We start from the raw sequence: 23,249 nt of genomic DNA on the forward strand, positions 1-23,249 counted from the left end.
TTGCAGAGGACGGAGTAAGTGGGAGGGGAGAGAGGAGCACGTCTGGGGGCCCACTGCTAAAGGTGCTAGAAACGGCAGCGGCAGAGATGATGGCATGGCCCGCGCAGGTTTCAGGCGGCAGGTGATCATGGGTGTGAGCGGCAGACATGGAAAACCCTCCCGACTCTGACAGTGACACACAGTTGGTGCGAACACACACTCTAGCGTCGCTGATGGCCTTCCTTCTCCCAGCGCCCCTCGTGCTAACAGAAGCATCAGAGCAGCCCACGTCTCCTGACAGCTCTCAGGGCTCTTTCATTAAACCTGAGGACGCCCCTCCCAGCAGGGCAGGTGGGGGGCAACGTTCGGGGAAGAGCCTGTTCCCTCGGGAGCCAGGGCGTGGGGCCCAGCTGAAGGCAGGGCCTGTGTCCCTGAGCCGTGAGAGGCATGTAGCCCTGTCTGTCCCTGGTTTTCCTGCACTGAGGCCGTCCAGGGTCGGAGCTCTCAGGCGCCTGGCCAGGTGGAGCAAAGGTAACTACCCTTACAGATGCCACTGGGGGACACTGCCAGGCTGCAGAGGGACGGACAAGATGGGGCCTCGCAGCTCTGCCACGGGTGTCTCATGTACAAACATCAACCACTCAGGAGCAAACCCCTCATGTCAGCCGCTTTCTGAGGCAGCATGCTCTCCGGGGTAAGCGAAGACGCCCACTGCCCGGGGAGCTCTGTGTGGACAGTGACATGTAGATGTACGCAGGCAGCTTGCTGGCCTCGTTGAAGAGTCCACTAACATGACCGTCAAGGAGGAGTGCCCGCGGCGGGCGGCTGCGTGGTGGGGGGAGGCCGGGCCGGGCTGCACCTGGGTCCAGGCCCGCGGGTCCCTCCTGCAGCCGCCGCCTCTGCACCTGCTGGGTTTGGGCTGTTCGGCCGCCTGTTTCCCTGCCCCCTCCCCATACTGTATGTTTCAGTATATGTTACATTATTTTTAGGGTCCGTTGTTATTTTTAAATGGGAGAAACACTGCACGAGGGATTGTTAAATATATTTGTTGACTTTTCAAACTACAAATATAAAACCACCAAGACAAAAAATTTGAAAAATATAGAAAATCTCTAAAGGACAAATCACTGGTAAGAACGCTACTATCCCATGGTGACATTTTGCTGTTTCCCCTTCGCCTCTCCTCTCTCTACACACATACATGATTATTTAAAAAATAGGAGGAATCACAGCACATACACTGTGTAATAGCCTGTTTTTTCATTTCATGATGCATTAGGAAGTATTTTTCCTATTATTAGATATTAACAACAACATAAATTGTTAATGGCTACATATATTTGGTCCTATGGATGTGGCATATACTATTTAGCCAATCTCCTACTGGCCTCCACTGAGCTGGTTTTGATGTGACTGAGAATCTTTAGGGAGGAGACCCATGAATAAGAGCCAAGGTCAATCACACACACAACCACTGGATGAGGCCTTTTCCTTGTCACGGCCCACAGCACAGATGGGGGGTTAAAAAGGGTGGGCCCTGCCCTGTAGCTGCTCAGGACTAATTCTGGAGAAGAGGTAGATCTCTTAACGAGTTTTCAAATGTAACAAATAGAAGGCCTAGAGTTGGCACACTGGAATAAAGATTACTCTGTACTGACGACTCCTCTCTAGGAAGGGGCGCTGTAGGCCCACCACACAGGTGAGCCGTCCTTAGTTGATTCCCCTCTCACGACAACAGAGACTGGCAGGGGTTTTCTCAGCAAGGTTCACAGGCACGTGTTGACATCTTGCTTCTCCAAAGATGGACAGACTAGGGCTAGATTAACCCCAGAATACACTACATTTTCATTTTGTTTCCTGATTCACTTAATCCTAAAATCTTTATCAAAGGGTTGTCCAAGACCTCTCACACCAATGAGAGAGTGCTAGGATCGGTCCAACAGATTTCTGTAGATTCGACAGAACTGCAGGAGTACACTGCTAGACATAAATCTGATAGAACTGTTCACTGAATTCAAATATGGAAAATGCCCCTCAGGCAAGATACAATTACTCTTCCTATATAATATACCTAGGTACTGAGGCCTTGGGAGCTGAGGGGTCTGCAGGAGGAAGCTCAGGAATGCCGGAATCCCAGGAGAAAAGGGCCTAAGTCTTTACAGATGGAGAAAGGAAAAAACCTTTGCCCCTGTCACTAGAGCGGCTAAAGTTCAAGAATTAAAGGTCCTGTGAGAAAGGTAAGAAGCTACTGGACACAAAACAGTGGGTCATGAAGCCAATTTCAAGGGCTAAAATAATCTAATAAAAAATAAATGACAGAGAACGTCACGTCAAGTAATTACTGTTTCGTGGCACACATGTGGGTGTGCATCTGTCTGTGCACGGGGGTCTGAGTGTGTCTGCATGTAAGTATATGCCAGATTGTAACATAAAAGATGTCTTACTGTGAGTCATGGTCAGAATTCTGAAACACACCTAGACTGATCATTGCCCCATAAGAGAAGCTGGATATAAAAAGCAGGATTTTAAAAAATTATACACTAACCAATTATTAATTTTTTTTCTATAAACAGGTATTAGAAAGTGTCACCATTCAAACTTTAAATGTTTCCTTAGAGATTTCTTTTCTCATGTAAAAATTGGGACGGGTGACGGAAAATCCTAAATGGCTTAAAACAGAATTGTTTTCATGTGAAACCCTCAGAACTTGTATCTCCATTCTGTGACACAACTTTAAAAGCACTTGGATAAAGGCCATCTTGCCTCAGTGAACAGGAAGATAAATACTATTTTAATACATGCACATGGAATAAACAACTAAACACGGAAGCCAGGGCTATCAAAAAAAAAAAATAATTATATAAATAGCAAATCCCAAATCACAGCTTTTCCCATATCTTTAAAAATAACTAGATGGTTACTATCCTGCAGCACACTAACTGATTCTGTTACTCAGGGCTGCCTTCTACCACCCAACTGGGATTGCCATGTTATCGCCTTAAGGTAAGTGACTTTATAAGAGTATTATTAAGGCTATTTTTATGGTACATCCAGATAACTCGTGGACTGGTAACCTTAGGACCTCTTAATCTTTCAACTTGTCCATATTTCGTAGTGTCAAACCCTAAGGCTTCAACAAAATATTTAAATACTTTATAAAAGGCTTGAGCTAATCCAAAGAAGGTATCTGAAAACACTTACGATCTCGCTTTAAGTATTTTGGAAACCCAACTTTGTACAGATGGGCATTTGAGAAAAATAATTAAGGCTCTTGTGTTGGCATTAAAAAAAAATCTTTGCCAATTACAAATAGGTAAAGGATAGGCCTCCCCTTTCAATCAACCACCTTAGGTTTGGGTTTTTTTTTTTTTAAAGTATAGTCAGTCCGTTTACAATGTTGTTAGTTTCCGGTGTACAGCACAATGATTCAGATCTACATACATATATATTCTTTTTCATTATAGGACATTAGAAGGTATTGAAAACAGCTCCCTGTGCTGCACAGTAGGACCTTGTTGTATATCTGTTTTATAGATAGTAGTTAGTACTGCAAATCCCAAACTCCCAGTTTGTCCCTGCCCACCCCATCTTTCCCCCTGGTAACCACAGGTTTGTTTTCTGTATCTGTAAACCTTGGGTTCTTCTATTTCAAGTGACATTACACCTGCATTTTCCACCGAAAGCTTGGAGACGTAAGAGAGTGAAGCAACCCTTTAAAGAGCACACTGCTTATTCATTACTCTAGTGTCTCATACTGAGTCTTGTTTACAGAAAGCCACATGCCTGGATGCTCTTTCCTATCTTTATGAAGAAACATTCAGAAGCCATTATGCTCTTGGGTATTATGGACAGTCTACATCATGGGTTCCCATCTGGTGTGCTGTGGTCACAGAATGGTCATAAGTATTATGCTGATCGCCTGTGCCCTCAGGGTTGGTGATCTTTGTATGTACACGTTTTCTATGCGTGTCATGATGTTGAAAAGTTTGAGAAGTCTGGCTTACTGAATAACCAGCCATATGAACACCATCTTATCTTTTAAAATCTGATATTGAAGACACTAGTCATAAGCTATTCAATATTCCTTAACATTTGAGTTAGTAAAGGCCTATCTAAGCATTTGGAACTGAAAAGGATTTTCTGGTTAAACTGGATCATGAGTTTGAATTAACTCATTGTCTTTCTTTTTGAACTGGTTTCTAGGAAGCTCAATCCTAAATTTTGTGCTCAACTGCACTAGCCATCTTTAGCCCCAATTTTTCACTACATTTACAGGCATTCCCTGCATTCATCACTAAACTCAGTCCTTCTTATACTCTATTTAACACTTTTGTTATGGAATGCAACCTATGACATTTAAAAAAGTAGATTGGGTTGGAAATGATACATGAACAAACACATTTTTCAGAAAAAGATGTCTATATACTTACGAACTGCCTGGTATTACTACTCAATATATTTCTGCAAGAATGGAGAACTAAAAAAAATCTCCCTAGAAAGAGCATAATAAAAAGTTTACCAGTTCTATCTTGTGAACTGTAACTCAAAAATAACATACACATACACTCACTAGTCATTACATATAATTTTACACAAGTTTCTGGTTTGAATAACTTTTAAGATGAACCATATGAAATTGCCACTGTTGTAGATCACAAAATGGTTGAATGACTGCAATTTCATACAGTTCAACATGAATAGGAGAGGATTTATCTGCTAATAGGATATGGGTATCTGAAAGTGGTAACAGAACTGTGTCTCACCTGAATGACCTCAGCATTCGGTAGGACTTTCCTAAATCAGATACTCTTCTGCAGAATGGACCCACAGCCAACTCCATCTGAAATATTAAAAGATATGCCATAGCTTTTTATGTCAGAATCCTAAGGTGAACTGGGGATAAACCTGGATCATAGAAGTTGTAGCTTTCAGTAAACTTACCTGCACTGGGAGGTAGTTTTAAAAGTCAGTTAAACTTATTAAAAGGTAAGAACTTAGATAATTTTTGCATTTATCTACTAAAGGGGCGTAAGATGAGGTAATTCCTTCAAGAAAACAGAAAAACATCTGTTATGTAAGAGGACAAAGACTGGACTTTCTCCCTCCATTGAAAAATCAGACAAAGGCTTTCAAGACTGACTGTGTGCCTGTACTTTCTTTAGCAGTATCACAAGATTTTTTATACTAAATATAAATGATGACAGTTTTCACCCAGCTAGTTCGAGTGATAAAGACCGCTGACTGGAGGCAGCACGTCTGTTTCAGAATCCCACCCCTACAAGGACTAGCTGCGTGGCCCTGGACTTAACTTCTTTAAGCTACAGGTTCCTCACCTGTCAAGTGAAGAAAATAACACCTACTTCATAAAATTATGCAAATAAAATAGATAACCCCACAAAGCACTATGTGCGTGGCATACGTAAGTGCTTGTTAACTGTTGGCATTATCAGTGTTTTTTAAATTTCCTCCTTTTAATACTTTTTAGTAAATTAATTTGCTTCCTGGGTGAAGAACTGAGCAACGACTGCTTCCACCTCTCTTCACTTCCCTCCTCTGACTGGAAATCTTACTTGTCATGAACTGGAGTGTGAGGCTACCTATTCTTTATTGACCAACTGCATAAGCAAAATTTTTTCCTATGTGGTACTCAGATGATAAACCCTTTCTTCATTCCTGCTACGAACAGGACCTTGGTTAAGAACAGTTTAGAAAATGTCTGAGAGAAGGCTGCTCCCTGTTAAATCAGCATCTTTCTTCAAGAAAAACATACGAGAGAAATGTGGGGCTTCCGTCCTGCTGGCCATCCTTCTAAAAAGCTCCTGCTCAAATCTCCTTGCCCTCGCAAAGCCAGGGAGACCTAATCAATCACTCACTGGAGAAACACTTCTGACTCCCCACTGTTGCCAGGCGCCAAGCCAGACACGGGGATGAGAAGATGAGTTAGACTGAGCTGCCTTCAAGAAGCTCTCTCAAATTCCGTGAAGAAGGTGATTCGTATATCTATTTAAACAATCTAATGTTTATTTACCCAAATTACAAGAAAGGTATGTGTGTGTCTGCACAGACACACACATACACATGCTGATTATTATTAAGCAAATGACAAGTGTGATACCAAATGTATGAACTGGCTGTCAGGGGAGAACTGGAGGGCAGCCTCCCTCCTTCAGCTGGTCTCGAGGATGACTTGCGAATGGTGGATTTCTCTCTTTAGCATTTAGAAGACACAGAGTACACCCTGTATGTCCTAGAGGGAAATCTCACATGCTTGGAAAATTCTTTAAAATACAAAAGAATAAGTAAACAAAAAGAGAAATCTAAGGAAGAAAAGTCAGATTCTTGCCAACAATGCAAAAGAGAGCAGCTTCGAGCCAGTGTTCTCAACTCAAGACACGGGGTGTGCGCTGCTCCTGGGGACCTGGGTAGCTTATTCACTTGATGGGAGGTTCTGGTTTCCTACAGAACATGTATTTATTTTACAGTGAGCACAAAGTAAAAATGTGATTATCACGTACCTATGACTGTGTGTGTGCACATGTGTGTGTATAATGGTTTTTTACATGCTGAAATTACGTGAGGTATTTTTCATGTAATGTTTTTGTCAATTTCTTTTTCAATTACCTCGTGGGCTTCATCATCACTGAAGATTAAACCAGACAACCTCTGCCTTGGCACTTGAGCAGGACTGAATGTGAGAACGAGTAAGTGGCTGGGAAAAAACTATGGTATGAGAGAACACGACCTCGAATGGCTGTGTAAGCAATGAAGATTGCAGGAGATTCTATGCCACAAATTCAAAATGTTAAATGTTTAAAATAAATTTTTCATCCATAAAGGATCTCTAGGGCACTAAAAACCATTTTCTTCCACCAGAATTCCATTAAACAAGGCCATGTTTCTAACGGGCAGGAGTGTTCCTTTTAGAGGGAGGTGACTCTGTAATTAGCTGTGGATACAAAAGTGGCACACGCCCCTGCATCTCTCCTGCTCTCTTGTTTGCAAGGAATGAACAGTCAGCTGCTGCAGGCACGGTGAACTAATTACAGAGCCGCTCCTGACCCACCACGGACATGTGGTTAACCACAGGGCATCTTTGGATCCTCCTAGGGCACTCCCGCCCTGACGTTGTTCAGGAGAAAAGGCAACAGGAATTAGAATCTTGATTATTTGGGCTTTTTTCCCTAAATTTCTATTTTCAGGCAAAAAGCAAAATAAATATAAATGTATATTTAAAGGGCAACCAGAAATAAATAGAAACTGCTCGGAGAACCACTGCCAACCTCAAAAGCCATGCTTTCCCTCAGGGAAGAAACAAAATTGAGGGGCAGAGGGGAATGTGTGGTTCAGAGGGCAGTGTGGACCAGTCCCCAGAGAGATTTGGAATCAGCAGCACCCCAGCGGCCTTGGACAAGCTTAGAGCTTTAGAAGTGCTGTGTGATTAGTGTAAACACAGAGACCATGTGGTCACAGTAGGGAATTAATTACCAGGAGGAAACCACCTCAGGCCCGTGACCTGATTCCTCAGTGGGCTGTACGCTGGGCACTTCCCTCACCATGAACGCTCCAGATGGCACCCTGCAATGACTTTCTCTTTCCCTGTGCACCAGTGCCGGTCGGGAGAAGTCAGGAGTCCTAAAGAAGTCTTCAAAACACATCATTGTCTGTCTTTGCAACTGGACGTTATGCCAAATAATCAGCATTCCCAACCTACTCCACTGGTCTCTTCCTGAGCGCTTCTCTTTCTCTTATTTATGCCAGAAGAGCAGGTGCTTTTATCACAAGAACTCTTTTCAAACCCACAGAGGATTTGTGTGTTCTTGATTCCAGGGGCCTCAGTGGTTTTGTTTTAATTTTGAATACAAATTGATAGAACTTTTGATAATGAGGCAGCAAAAAGGCTTTCTAGGCCCAGCTGATGCCTGTCATGAATATAAATGTCAGGGTGATGCCATCTGAGTGTTCTGACTCACCCCAGGAAAACGCTTCCAACTAAGGATGAGTATGAAAACTGAGGTGCAGTATCACAGAACTGCAGTTGTGATGAGAAACTACATCAAATGCAACAAAAACCCCAAAGTGACTCTAATTTTTTAAAGATAATGATATAACAGCTGGATGACCTTTGCCAAAGCTATTAGTCACAACCATGATTAACTTCAGAAGGTGCTGCTACCTGTCTTTCCTGTGCCCACGACCTACAGGGATGGGGAACCATCTACACGGTGAGTGGCAGGATGTCCTGAAACTGGGACACTGTCCAGGAGTGAACAAAGGAATCGGGCCCACATAGAATAGAACAACAAATGTCATTGCAGGGCTGGAAAATAGTCTTAACACCAAGTAAATGCTGTTTGCATAAATGCAGTTTCTATATATAAGAAATGGAAAACAGAGGCTGCCTTGGAGCACAAGTTAGTAACAATGATTGATGAGTTTCATTTATCTTAAGGAAAGGGACCGGGGAAAAGGTGTGGTTTATTGGGTAACATGTCTTAAGAAAGAAAGAATGGCAAATAAAATGCTGAATGCACAGTTTTAAGGGAGATGGGAGCTCAAGCCTGCCCCTGGATGCTTCGCACTTTGAGCAGGTGCCAGCTGCGGGAGCAAGGGTCACAGGACACTGCTCTGCAGCCTTCAAGACTCATAAGGGAATAGATCATTAAAATAAAAAACAAAGCCCAAAAGCCCGTTCCCTCCAGCACTCCCATTCTGGCCGTCTCCTGCTCGGCTGCCACTCTAATTGGACTTGAAGTGCTGCCTCCAGGAAAGTGACTCAAGAACCAGCTGGAGCAGAATGCAAATAAACTGGTGGGGGAGGGAGACCCGGGGAGAGAAGAGGACTGGAAAAGAAAAACAAAATTAAGGAGGAAAGGGGAAAGGAAGAACAGATACCCATTTGAGCTCAGCTCAGTGTTTTTAACAATTAAGAGCAGGTCCTGGTACATCACTGAGTTTTCATTTTAACAGGCGGCCTGTAACCCCAGGAAGGGACAAGTGAGACACTACATAACCCTCTTTAAGCTGACATTTACCTGCAACAACAAAACGCACAGGTGCCGGAGAGTGAAGCCAATGGAAGTGGGAAAGGTAAAAGGAGCCTCACTAACGGCGACACTGACTTCCTTTCTTCATGCTGAGGCTACTGAAGACATACTTCACAAAGGAATGCTCTGTACGCTGACCTAGTGGTCTCGGACATATCATTTAGGGATGAAATGACTAATTCTAGACCAATTAATATGCAAAGAGCCCAGCTCTCGAAACACTAGGACATGAACCTGCTCCTAACTGTAACGACCAGGTATGAGGGACTGCCTGACGGCTACCACCCTGGTTCCAGTACAAGCACTCTGCCACGTCCTTCTCTCTGTGCGGGAATAACGAACCAAGACTTGCTCCCAGACACACACAGGAATAAATAAGGACATTAAAATTTGCCTGTCTTTATAAACAGGGAGGATCTGGCAAAGCCACTATGAATAATCCATTTGAAAAACTATTTAGTAAAGCTAACAGCTCTGAGAGGCTTAAAAAATAAGTTCATCTTTGACGTTCTATGTAAATACGACTTACCCCTTTCTGAATCTTAGTTCTTTCACATCAGATCATGAGGAATGATTTCAAGGCTGACTGCACAAGAAGGGTGCTCTTATTTAATCGAGAGAGATCAAATAATCAACCTGGTCCCCTGCGCACCTAAATGAATCAGAACCCTGGCCTGGAATGCGGAGGGGCCACAAATGTGTTGGAGCTCTTTCTCTTTCCATGACAACAGACCACCCCTTCCAACGTTTAAAGGATAAATGTAATCGCCTACATTGTTTTTCAGCAAGATCAATCAATTATTCTTATCAATACTGATACGGTGAGATTGTAAAATGTTGACAAAGCCTCATATTATGTAAAAATGGGAAATGCTGCTTTACTGTGGAAGGAGCTACTTCAGCTTAACATGGAAATACCAAAGATGAGTGATGATTCTTTCGTTAAAAACAAATGAAAAGTATCTGGCACGAAAGTATCTTTACATCCTATCTTTTTAACCAATTAGGTTTAGATTTACTTTACTTCATGATTCAACTCTTTAAAATACTGAAGAATACACAGTTAGTCTCATTAAATAAAGAAAATTGAGGCTGAAACATTTCCCCCTTTGTAACTATGCATGAATTTACCTGTGCAAAATCAGCAGCAAGGCGCATTTTCCCACCTTCACCAAGAGGTCTTATGAGACTGGCATTGCGAATAAAAAGTTCAATTGCTCTTCGGGCAATAGCTTCAGTGTTGTCAAAGACAAAATCCACGCATTCAAAGTGTTTAAAGTAGTCACTCATAACTCTGGCAATGAAACCTTGAAGCTCCTTCATATAGAGAGAACAGGGAACATCAGGCTTTCCTGAGCTGGGTAATGATCTGCAAAAGAAAAAAACAGCCAATGCACCAAAAGTCACTATTTGACTTTTTTTCTCCCCCTCTGCCTGCTATCTCACTCCTAAGCAATTTTTTCCTTTAATGGTAGAAAAGAGATAGTTTTCTTTTGTTAAGCATTAAAGAGCATAAAATAATGTTCAAATTGTATTCTAAAGATTGTTTTAAGATGCTAGGGAGATGAATGAAAGAATCCTGAAATTAATTTTCCTAAAGACTATTAAGAATGAAAGAGGCAACCATCTGTCTTGGATGATTCACATAAATGCCTTACGCACTCTCTGACCTCTCAAGGTCTCTTCCAGCTTTACAGCTCTCCATTCACTCACATGGTTTCCCTAGTTAGGGAATAAATCAATAATAAATCCTCAAATAGCATTTTACACTTTGTAACAACAGAAAATGCTGCTTTCCCCAAACAAATTCTTGGCAAAAATATCTCTGTTCTTGTGCTATTTAAACTGATCGGTCCAATAGTAGAATTCTGACTGTGGAATTGGTTATGTAACAATACACATGGTATGCAATTTTTTCCTCCCAGATGATGAGGTTTGGAAAGGCTTTAATTTGGATCAACAGATGATGCCAGCTGATGCTCCACGAAATACTATTTATAATTTATAAGTGTTTATAATTGCTCTTTAAAGAATATATGCAGAATGTGAAATATTTATAGAAAAGAAGAGTTATGCCAAAATTAGAAGTCACCTGATATTATTTAGCTAGCCCAGGAGCTCACTGGCTATATAATGTTGAATCTTTTTTAAAAAAATAAGTGTTTCCATATTCTGAGAGCGATGTAGAGAAACTGGCAATGGTCAAAGGAAGAACAACAGATACGGTTCAAATGCCTAGAGCAAGAAAATGAGGTGAGCTTAATTATTTTAAAATACAGCAATGGTTGTTGTAAGCAGGATGTTAACCAAAAAGAAAGCAGATAGAAATAGAGAAAGCAGGCTATGTTCCAGCAGGAGGAGATTTTGTTTGGATGTAAGAAAGAATGTCCTAACTGTGGCAAGGCCACTGAGGGGGGCGAGGTGGAACACTGCTGTTCGCAGCATCACAGGGTGGAGAGTGGCTTCGCACAGAGTATGCGACAGACGCAGGGAGTGAATGCAATCTTCACGTGGGGTTTGGTTTTGCCAGATTCAGTCCACTGTGGCCTATCTTCATTTAGGTTTTGTCAGTCTAAAAGGCTAGGCTGGGAAAAAACAAAGTACCAATCTCTTTCCAGTTTTCTTATGGTTTATCAAAATCACTGCCAATGCCTTGGTATTGTTCTGGAGGACTGACTCAAGAATTCTAATCTAGCCAGTTGATATGATTTCTTGTAGGATTAGAAAATAACATACTAAAACAAGTTTCATAAGCACATGTTAATAAAATAAGTAAAATAAAATGATCTACTAGACAAAATTCTGAAATACGTATTATCAATTCTCGGCATGGATCAGAAGCTTGATTAAAATTTACTAGAACATGACACTTGCCTGACAATTGCTAAAGCTCAGTTTCCCCAATAATGCCAAAGCTTTATCAGTTCTCAACTGATAGATCGAGCGCGGTAGGCAGTTGAGTGGAAATATAAGGGCTCTGGAATGAGAGTCTGAACACAGGAGCTGAAGTGGGGAGGACCAAACAATGATGCCTGAGAAGCGGCCACCAGTCGCTCTAGGGTGCATGTGCTCTCCCCACCCCAGATAGGCTCACCCCCCACTTGGAGGATCTCGGGTCCTCCTCCTTTCACTGCCCTCCCTCCCCCTGTCAAAGCTGCAATTGGACAGGAGTCATTTCACATGAAATAAAAGAATTTTAATCAACATACTATGTCAGTCAGACGTGTACATTTTAAGCCTTATCTAACCTGGAAAGAAAGAAACTGGTCCTGTTAAATACATTTCAAATACCAGGAAACAGTGTTGGGGACTACTTTTTAAATAGCAAGGGATTCTGCAACCAGACTACATGTGAAGTTGACCTAGAAGGTAAACCTGATTTTCACTCCTTTTACCTAGAATAGGTGGAGAGGGCTTGCAAGGGCAGATACTATTATTTTTCCAAGTGTGACCCCTGGAGCCTGGCTTGATGATAAAAGTAATTCCTGCTTCTTGAATAGTTTAATCCCATTTCATCTTATATTTCATATAAGCCATACGTATATGAAATGACATGGCAGAGTTACTAGTAACAAGGGTCTAGAAAGTGGTAAAATTACTGCCAGGAGAGCAATGCTTTAAATACGCTATAAAGTGGCAGAGCGCCACACTCCTCTGCTGCCAAGTGTGGAAAATGGCTTTCAGTGGAATCTCAAATGTCTGCTGCCTACAGAGAGCGAGCTGAAACGGAGCCATTAATGGCCATTTGGGGGAAAAAAGATTAAGGACGATGTTTATATACCTTAAAACAATGCTTCACATCCGTGGCAAACTATGAGATAAAGAACCAACCTGGCTCACTGGTATTTAAGCAAACTAACAAAAACGTATCTATTTTGGAAATCAACTTTTAATGTCTAAAGTGTTATTCCTAGTCATGGCTCACCATTACAATCACCAAAGTTAGTATCTGACCACTCTCACCAGCACAAGCCTTCAAAAATTACATCATTTTTGCTTCTTTTTCAGAGGCATTCATGATTGGTGTAACTGGGACATTTCAGATCTCTTTTGAACAAAATTCATTTCCTTCCACATGCTGTAATCAGCAGTTTTATGTTCCTGTCCCCAAATACTACAGCACTTTTGTGTAAATCCACTTTATCCTTCTGTGCTTCATACCACCATTAAAAGCAGAGACTGACCCTTTCACCTTTCAAAAGATAATTTGTAAATGAAATAATAAATGATTTGAAAAATTAAAAGACAGTGTAATCATCTCATAATTTTTCTACAAATAGCCAGATAAGTCACTGGAAATTTAATAAAGATACTCTGTTCAACAACATGAATATAAAGAGAAACAGGACAGTCAAAAATAGTAACTAACCATGAACTAGGAATATAAAACATATATCTGTACATTAATGTATAAATGTTTAGCTCTGAAGTATGGTTAAATTTTTTTTAAATCACTCTAAGCATGTGCAAATAACTATTTCAAATTCCCTACAGACAGATTTCTGAAATAGTCAGTCAAAACCATTTTACTCTACTTAAAAAGATTTCAGTAAACACTAAGCTAGGAACTATGATTCGTATTCTCAAAACACATGTAATATGGATACGCGGCACACATACAAAACAGCTATGAAATAATACCAAAGTGCTTATGGCTAGGAGTGGTAAGGCCAGATTAGACTGCCACAGACACCGAGAAGAGAAAGTCATCTTTGAGGGGCTGGGCAGGAGCTTGCCCTCAAAGCCAGAGCAGGAACGGGACCAGCCGAGGGGCAGAGGCAGCACACGTTATACAAGGAACCCCATGCCTATACCAGAGGCTCAAGGACAGGCTACGCGTGAGAAGTAAGGAAAAAGATAAAATTGCAAAGGAGAATAGTACCATCTACCAGAAGTCCTCAAGTGCCAAGCTGAGTCCAGTAGATGTGAATGATTCTGTTTTAATGACAGGAAAGAAATGATGAAAGCAAAAACTTAAAAAATGCAACCTGCTAATGGTACACAGTGAACAGAGTAGGATAAGGTTGAAGGCCGACCCCATCCCAAGAGGAACAAGGTCCTACATGGTAGAAGACTGAGGGAGTAGGGGTGGAGGTGGGAATGAAAAGCAAATGCAATAAAGGTTAGTGAAAATTCTGGTCGGAAGTTATTACCCAGAAAAATCTTCCTGATGCATGGTGATGATTATGGCCTCTACAGCATCTCCCACCGAAGTCAGTAAGGGCTGCACGGCACTTCCCATGAGAGCGTGGATCCCCTGGAAAGAAGATGAAATCAGGAGAGGCAAAATCTTAAAAGACCAACACAAGGAAATCCGAGGTGTGAGAAGCATTCTGACTAAAAGTTTTCATATTGTATCAAACTCAGACTGCATACAGTTTAACCATAATAACTCAACAGAAGCCTGCTCTTCTAGCTGCTGTCAGCAATGATCTTTAAAGCATAAAATATGTGGAACGTGGCACTGAAAAATTTTAACTCCCTCATTTTTCTCATATTTTCAGGAAGTTTTAATGCTCAAATGATCCCCTAGACAAAGGAGTCATGGTGGCTCCTATGAAGTAAATATCATACGAACACATTTTTTTTAAGGTTTCTGAAAAGATTGAAGCAAGACCAAAAGTAATTCCTTAAAACTAGAACTGCATTACATGCTTTTGAGCAGACTGAATGTAATAAATATATGAGGAACTCTTACAGGGTAACTAACAGTCAGGCATTTCGTGGATTAAGTCTCTATTCAGCGTTCTACAGCAGTGGTTCTCAACCAGGGACAATTTTGCTCCTCAGAAGACATCTGGCAATGTTTGGAGACATTTTTGATTGTCACAGCTGGGGTGGGGGAGGCGTTTGACACCATCTAGTGGGTAGAGGACAGAGATGCTGCTAAACGTCCTACAATGCACAAGACAGTCCCCCACAGCAACGAACCAGCCAGCCTAAAACGTCAGTAGTGCTAAGGCTGAGAAACTGTCCTACTCTGAGATGTAATTACTGGTTAGCTTATGTAAGACCCTAGGCCTTAGTTATGGAGGGAGGTTTTGGGGTAGGGGGAGGTAATTAGGTTTATTTATTTATTTTTAACGGCGGTACTGGGGATTGAACCCAGGACCATGTTAAGCACACGCTCTACCACTGAGCTATATCCTACCCCTCCCCCCAGTTATGGGTTTTTAAGTGTGAAAATATTGACTGGGTCTCAATAAACACTCAAAATCTAAATTTTAAGTATATTATATATGCTTCAATAATGATTGCATATAATGGATGACTTCGGCTCATTTAAATGATCGATCAGTAAGAAAAAGTTAAATAGGACCCTTATTCATTAAATTCCTAAATGCCATCTCTAGCCCCTAATCGCTGATAAAAATAAACATATGCATATAGGATTGAGACAAATGGGGGGGGCATATACAGTTTGCTGTCAGGGAGCTCAAAATCTGGGGGTAACAGGTTAACAAGTTGTGGTGATATCAGTCCTCTGCAGAGTGCTATGGGAACAGGGGAGACCTCCAGCTTATACTGAGGGGACTTAAATTTTACATATAAAAGGTGTTGCTTTAACTGAATTTCAAAAGCCAAAATAGGTAAGAACCAAATGGCGGGGGGAGTGGAGATGAGGCTGGGAGAGCACATGCCAGAGACACAGGAGCTGGGAAAACTAATGCATTTGGGGAACTGCAAAGCGATCAACAGAGTATGAGATGCCTGCTTCTGTGAAAGAGAGACAGACAGCAGATGTACTCTGGGCAGGTTGCTAGGGAGATGGGAATTTATCCTGAAGGGACGGGAAACCAATGCTGGGTTTTAAGCAATGAAAAAAAAACGTGGTTAAGGACCTGAATTTGGGAAAAATCATGTCAGACAGTAGGCTGGATAAAGGAGACTAAGGGCAGGAGGACACAGTAAGAGTAAAGATGCAAGCCGGTGAGTGCTGACCTAAGTCAGAGGGAGCAGGAGTGGAGATGAGGAGACAGGCTGGAGGTGGTCTGAGGGAGAAGAGCAGCACCTGACGAGCAGATCTGAGAAATATGGACTGCAAAGATTTAAGGGTACATTTACATTTTTTTCTTTAATTACTTGGTGGTATTATTAATTGACGTGTGTAAATGCAGAAGCAGTGGCGTGATGCAGAGATGGAGGGAGAAAATGAGTTCAGTTTTGAATATGAGTTTGAAGGGCCTGTGAGAAATCCACACAGGCCATCCAGCAGGTCCTAAGATCCTTACAGTTGTGGTTTCTGACACATTCGCACTAGATCTGGTAGCCTCTGGCTTTTAAGAGAGGAGTGGAGGTCCAAAGAGTCAATGAGATCCCAAAGGATGGTTTGGACAGTGAGGCCAAATGCCATTTTAAGGTCACACAGAAGAGGAGCCCTTAAGGGTTAAGAAGGGTGACAGCATTCATTTAGTATATATTATGTGCTGGATACTGAGCTATGTGTTTCACATAGGATCATTCCACTGAAAACTCAGTTATTCCTTCCTTTAAAAATTACTAAAATATCTAATTTATTGATGCGGAATCTAAAGTAATTTGTAATGTGGAAACTCAAGTCAAGCTAAGGAGATTGTCCAAAGCTATCAAGTGGAAGAGCTTGGATTTCAAGGTGTATTTGACTCAGTGAGCTTTTGTTAATACTTTGCCACTGGGTAGAGAAATAAGAAGAGACCTCAGAGTACGGTGGAAATAAACAGACAAGAAGATTCCAAGAAGGAAGGGCAAATTTTCTATACTGGTATGAAGGAGTGAATGCCTACTGCAGATCCTCCTATAAATAATTATGAAAAAAATACTAAAAACAAACCAAAAAACCTACTGGAGACTCCTGGAGGTGGGGGAAAAAGCAGGTAGTTTTAGAAGAGTGTGGAAGTCCATAGCAAACGATAGAAGAGAGTGAGTTCTCCGTTGTTTCATGACTTTGCTCTAAGAGTGACTATAGTCATGGCAGTACCAAGGCTGGGGGGTTAAAACTCTCAGAGAAAAACAAAACAAAACAAAACAAAACCTGCGGCTTTTCAGTCCAAAGGAACAAGAGGAAGGAGCCCTGGTCCAACTAGGGATGCTGGAGAGTCAGAGGGGAGCTTCAGAAAGGAGAGAACCAGAAGGATGCCTACTTCTCCATGTAAACGCAGCACTAGTCTTCAGCTGACTCACCAACCACGCATGTGCAAAGCAAACTGCAAATGGCTCACAGCTAAGGCTTCCAGAACTGTACTGAGACCTGAGGCATGGCCAACTGAAGGTTTACAGTGTACAACCTGAGTCTAAACAAGCTAAGTAATTGCTAAAGAAATCATCAACACTTTTAGGAGTAATATTTAAAAAATACTGAGTCTAAACAATATAACATTTATATTATCTAGGATATATTAAAAATGATTACACACAAAACGCTAGGAAATGTTATCAATTCTAAAGGGAAAAGACAATCAATAGCTGCCAATCTTTTAATGACCCAGACTCTACAATTATCAGACAAGGACCTCAGTGAAGTAAAGAAAACAGTGCTCATAATAAATAAGAGAAAATCTCAGCAGAGTGATAGAATGTAAAAAAGAACCAAAACGGAAATTTTAAACTAAAGAAATCACACTACATGCAAGTTATATGTAAATGTACTTTGATAAACGCAAAGTTTCTATATTTTACATGACACAGTATAATATTAACTTTCAAAGACTGGAAAGTTAAGGATATTTATATCAACAGAGAAACAACTAAAAAAAATCACGAAAAGAGGTATAGGCAAAAATCTAAGAAATAAATTAAAAAGAAATTGAAAAACAATTCAAATTATCCAAAAGAAAGCAGAAACGGAGGAAAAGAGAAAATAAAATAACCCAGAGGGTAGTGGAGGGTATAGTTCAAGTGGCAGAGCGCATGCTTAGCGTGCACAAGGTCCTGGGTTCAATCCCCAGTATCTCCTCTAAATATAAATAAATAAATAAACCTAATTACCTCCCTCCTCCAAAAAAAAAAAAGTTAAAAAAAAAAGGGGGGGATAAACAAAAAACAAATAATAAAAATATACACCTAAATAGAACTTTAATGATAACTGTATTAGGTTACTAGGCTAAACATTTCAATTAAAAAGCAGACATTATCAGAACAGACAAAAAGGCAAGACCAAATATACCCTGTCTACAAGGGATAAATTTTGAAAATAAAAACACAGAGGAGTTGAAAGTAAATGGATAGAAGAACATACACTATCTAAACATTAAACATAAGAAGGCTGGAGTAGTTAAATTAATATCAGATAAAACAGAATGCAGAACAATAAGAATTAACACACAGGCTAGTTTACTTCTGTATCTTCCCCTTCCACCCACTAACCTTACTCTCCAAAAAAAAAAAAAAAAAAAAAAAAAAGAATTAACAAAGCTAAAGAAGGGAATTTCATAATGATAAAAGGGTCAGTTCATCAGGAAGGCATAAAAAATGATAAATATATATGTAACAGAGCCTCAAAACAACTAGAAACATAGCTTCAGAACTGAGGCATCAAGAATTGACAGAATTAAAGGGAGATATAAGCAAGTCCACGATCACAGAAAACTGTAATTCCTGTCTTTCAGCAATTGATAGAACAAATACATAAAATATCAGGAGAGGCACAGAAGATCTGACTGTATCACGACACCTCGATACGTAACTGGCATTTATAGAACATAATACTGAACAATTACAGATACACATTTTTGTCAAGCACACATGGCTCATTCATCAAGACAGACCACATGCTGGGCCACAAAATAACTCAATAAATTTAAAAGAACTGAAATAATACAGAATATATTTTCTGATGGTAATAATTAAACTAGAAATCAGTATCTAGAAAAACCACAAGCAAATAGAAATTAAAAAAAAAACTTCTAAAAACCCCATGAATCAAAAAAAAATGACAAAAGAAATAAAAAATATTTCAAACTACTTACGATGAAAGCACAATATATCAAAATTAAAGTGCTCAGAAGGAAATTTACAACTTTAAATGTTCTTTGGTGGGGGTTGGGGAGGTCTAAAAATCCATGGTATAAGGTCTCAAAAATACTGGGGAAAAAAAAAGGCAAAGAAAATCCAAAATAAGGAAATGAAAGACAAAAGCAGAAATCAGTGAAATAAAAAGACAAACAGTAGAGGAAATTAATAAAGCCAAAAGAAAAGAATAATGATACTGACAAACCCTTAGCTAGACTGCTAAAGAAAAAAAAGATAAAAGAACACATATCATCAATATAAAAAATGAAAAAGACATTATCACTATCGGTTCTAAAGACATTACAAAGACAGTAAGAGAATGTTATGTACAACTTTATTCTGACAAATTAGATAACTTAGATGAACAGACAAGTAAATACCTTGAAAGCCACGAAGTATCAAAGTTCACTCAAGAAGAAGCAGATAACCTGAATAGCCCTGAATCTATTAAATGAAGTACATTTGTAGTTAAAAACTTCCTACAAAGAAAACCATAGGCCCAGATGGCTTCACTGGTGAATTCTACCAAGCACTTAAGGAGAAAACAACACAAATTCCACACAAATTCCTCCAGAAAACAGAAGAGGAGGAAACACTTCACAGCCAGACAAAGAATTCCAAAAAAGAAAACCACATACCAATGCCCCTTACAATTACAGATACAAACATCTTTAACAAAAATTAAGCAAACCCAATCCAGGAACACAGAAACAGGGTAATGCTACAAGACCACAGTTGGTTTGATATTTGAAAATGAATTCCTGTAAAGTATCTTATTAACAGAATAAAGAGGTAAAGACATATGATCATTTCAATAGACAAAAATCTATCTGATGGAACGTCAGTTATTTTTTTAAAAGCCTCAGTAAACTAGGAAGAGAAGAGGACTTGTTCAATCTGATAAAGGTCATCTAAGAAAACATCCTACTTTCAGTCATGAAATGCTGAGTGCCTTTTCCCAGGTCAGGAACAAGTTAAGTCCACTTCCACCAGTTCTATGCAACGTGGTACTAGAGGTTCTAGCAGGTGGAACAAGCATGGAAAACAGGCGTAAAGACCAGAAAGGAAGAACTGAACTGCCTCTGTCTGTGTATGACATGATGGTGGACAGGAAACTTCACAGCCAGGCGAGGTTTCCCACTTAGGGAAAACACAGAGCAGACAAGAGAGCATCCTGGGGAAAGCCTTCATGTAAAAGATGGGTAGAGGGTTAACCACCCCTGGAGGAAACTGAGAACGCAGACTAGATTTTATTTCATAAGCTCTTTACAAAGCAGGGAAGTGTGTCATACATTGTTAAAAGATATCCCTAAAATAGTTGAGATGATGAAGATACTGAAATCTCAACAATCTGGAATATTCCCTCATACAGAACATCAAACCCACACAGTGAGGAAGAACTGTCATACATAAACTTAGCAACACAATCACTATCTGGACAAGACAATCTCAGTCGGAATTACTGGGCCAAGCTGTTTAAATGCTACTCATCGCTGAGGTGGTTCTAATTAAATGACTCTGACTGTATAATCATTAACATGAATTATGCCATCCAAGACACAGTAGATAATGCTCACAATATGAGATGATAAACTTTGAACGCAAATTAAAATTTAATTTTGGATAAAATGTCAATAAGGTTGAGAAGAAAAGACTATTATGTGTCTTTACCTATATTTTTTAGTAAGTAAAAGAGTATGTTTAATATCTTTTCTGGCAGGGGGAGTGTATAACTCAAGTGGTAGAGCACATGCTTAGCATGCATGAGGTCCTGGGTTCAATCCCCAGTGCCTCCTTTGAAAATAAATAAACCTACTTACCCCTCCCCTGCCAAAATAAAATAATTAAATAATACAATAATATATAAATTCAAATGAAAAATAAATCTTTTCTGTCAAATAATAGATTTTTGGTTCTTGGTCTACAGTCATTGATGTATCATAACATTCTATCCCTAATTCAAAGTGATACGATAATAATTTTATGAAATTCAAGATTCTTGTTTCCTTTGAGTCCAAGGGTTTTGTTTGTCCTTCACTTATTATGCCACAATGATTTTTAACAAGATGTAACTGAAACGCATGGCCAAAACTGTCTGAGGTCTGTGAACACAGGCAGTTTCATCTCTAATGGGCAGGGTCACTGCAGGAGGGCCTCGGACTGACTGCTATTCTTCTCTCACCCAGTTCTGAGGCACAAGTGGTGGTGCCTTGGCAAACTGCAGCACCCTGGGACGTGGACACCAGTCCTGGTGAGCAAAGCTCAGAACGAGGGCTCAGAACATCAGGACAATGTTAACTGCACTGGCCTCAACTCTCAGCCCAAAGTAACTAACATGAGGAATAACCTCTGTTGTATGTTAAAAATGCAGATTCGGAAAGTCCACCCTATAATGAATTATAGTGTCTGAAGAATTTCTATTTTTAACTTGCCCAGGAGACTTTTACCATCAGGCACGGTGTAAGCACTCTTTCTTAACCTACCGAATGGACTTTCTCAAACCATCAGTTGTGATTATTAGGGGGTCAAAAACTCAATTCAGTGGATCATTATCATAATGTTTTAAAAAGTAACAGATGAGTACAGAAAATATCAGAATCACTGCACAAAATAAGGAAAAGTATTGTTTTGTGAAATCTTTATTTCAATTACAGAAATGTGCATAGATGCACATTCTACATATATACAATTATATGTGTGAATATATTTATAAATGCTTATGCATTATGTATGGGATACAAACTAAAACTTATTTATCTTGGGTAGTGATCAAGTAATGTTTGACAGCTACTGTTAAAAGACAAAATGTGGAACCATATACAGAAAAGACTGCATGTATTCCCTGCCTGGAAGCGAGAATGTTAAGACCTTTTGGTTTGTCTTAATGGCCCAATTTTATAGTATATTTATGATTATCAATAAATTGGACAACTCTTACTAAAAACAATCGTTTTTACTATTGCAGCTTTAATAATACTTCATCGTAATGAGGTAAGCATGCTTGGAAAAAGAAAAGGATACAGAGGAGACATCCAAGTGTACTTTTACCATGTTGTGGGAAAACAGACCATCTCCTCCTACGTCAGATATGAATGCAGTGTCCTTAAGGTTTGCGGCTGTTAAGTCCCCATCCATGTCACTGATGGAGGGTTTCACCTCAAAAGTTCCCTTTGTGTGACATTGTCCTTTCCCAATTTTCTTCCTCTCTCTGACTGTGCTTTATTTGTATCCTCTTTACTCTCTAAATATAATTATTCCTCCTTGGAGTTTACTGGTAAACCATCTCTCTCTCTCTTTCTCTCTCCCCCCTCTCCCTCTCTCACTCTCAGCTCTACCCAAGTGATCTAAATTCAGCTTAATAGTTGACATTTATTACCTCTGTTTAGGTATATTGTACCATCTTACAGACGGAGAAACTAAGGCAAGAGAAAACTTACTAACTTGTCTGAGGTCGTACAACTAGTTAAATAGCTGAGACAGATTTCATTTACAGAGAGAGTTTAGCTCCCGAGTCTTTGCTTTACTATATACTAAGTACTAAATAAACATTAGTAAATGAATTGAGTGGATGATGGTGGCAAGGTGTAGTAGATATCACTCTCCTGAGTCAGTGAGGTCTAGGTTTACCAGCTATATGATGTTGAGCAAGTAATTATATAAAATCAGGATATTGTATAAAATGTTGTAAAAAATGGGGATAATACATAACTTGAACAGTTGCCATAACATTTCAGCATAATGCATGTGACTAATAAAGAGTATCTATTACTATTATAAGAATGAATTATTTGCTTATTTATAAAGAGTTACCTATTGGGAACTATATATAGCTCTGAATCTCATGCCAAAATCATTTTTTATTAAACTTCCTGAGTGCTAGACAGGGGGTATATTTATGTTAGTATATTTTTAAAAATGGGAATTTCCTCTGGTTTCCCACCTTAGAGATACACATTAGTTTCCCAACCTTGGCATTACTGGCATTTTGGGTCTGATAATTCTGTGTTGTGGGGGTCTGTCCTACTCACTACATGATGTTTAACAGGAGCCCTGGCAATAGATGCCAGTAGCACCCCACTCCTGGTCACAACAATCAAAAATGTCTCTAGATATTGTTAAATGCCCTGCAGGGGACAAAATCACCCTGGTGGAGAGCTACCGCTTTACTGGGATAATACTGGGCTGTACTGCCCTAAGATACAATGAATACTTGTAAGACTCTTGCTTTTCTTGCTTATG

General features: G+C 40.0%; 1 protein-coding gene across 1 annotated transcript in view; it reads right to left on the bottom strand.

The window, feature by feature from the left end:
* Window positions 1-23,249, bottom strand: part of COG5 (component of oligomeric golgi complex 5) — a 240,407-nt gene that overhangs the window by 16,827 nt on the left and 200,331 nt on the right. The window contains exons 17-19 of the mRNA XM_074367660.1: window positions 14,177-14,280; window positions 10,155-10,392; window positions 4,743-4,819 (exon numbers count right to left, since the gene is read on the bottom strand). Coding sequence (XP_074223761.1) covers window positions 4,743-4,819; window positions 10,155-10,392; window positions 14,177-14,280 — 419 coding nt within the window. The remainder of the gene's footprint in view (window positions 1-4,742; window positions 4,820-10,154; window positions 10,393-14,176; window positions 14,281-23,249) is intronic.

The sequence above is a fragment of the Camelus bactrianus genome, chromosome 7, assembly GCF_048773025.1.
Source record: "Camelus bactrianus isolate YW-2024 breed Bactrian camel chromosome 7, ASM4877302v1, whole genome shotgun sequence".
NCBI lineage: Eukaryota > Metazoa > Chordata > Mammalia > Artiodactyla > Camelidae > Camelus > Camelus bactrianus.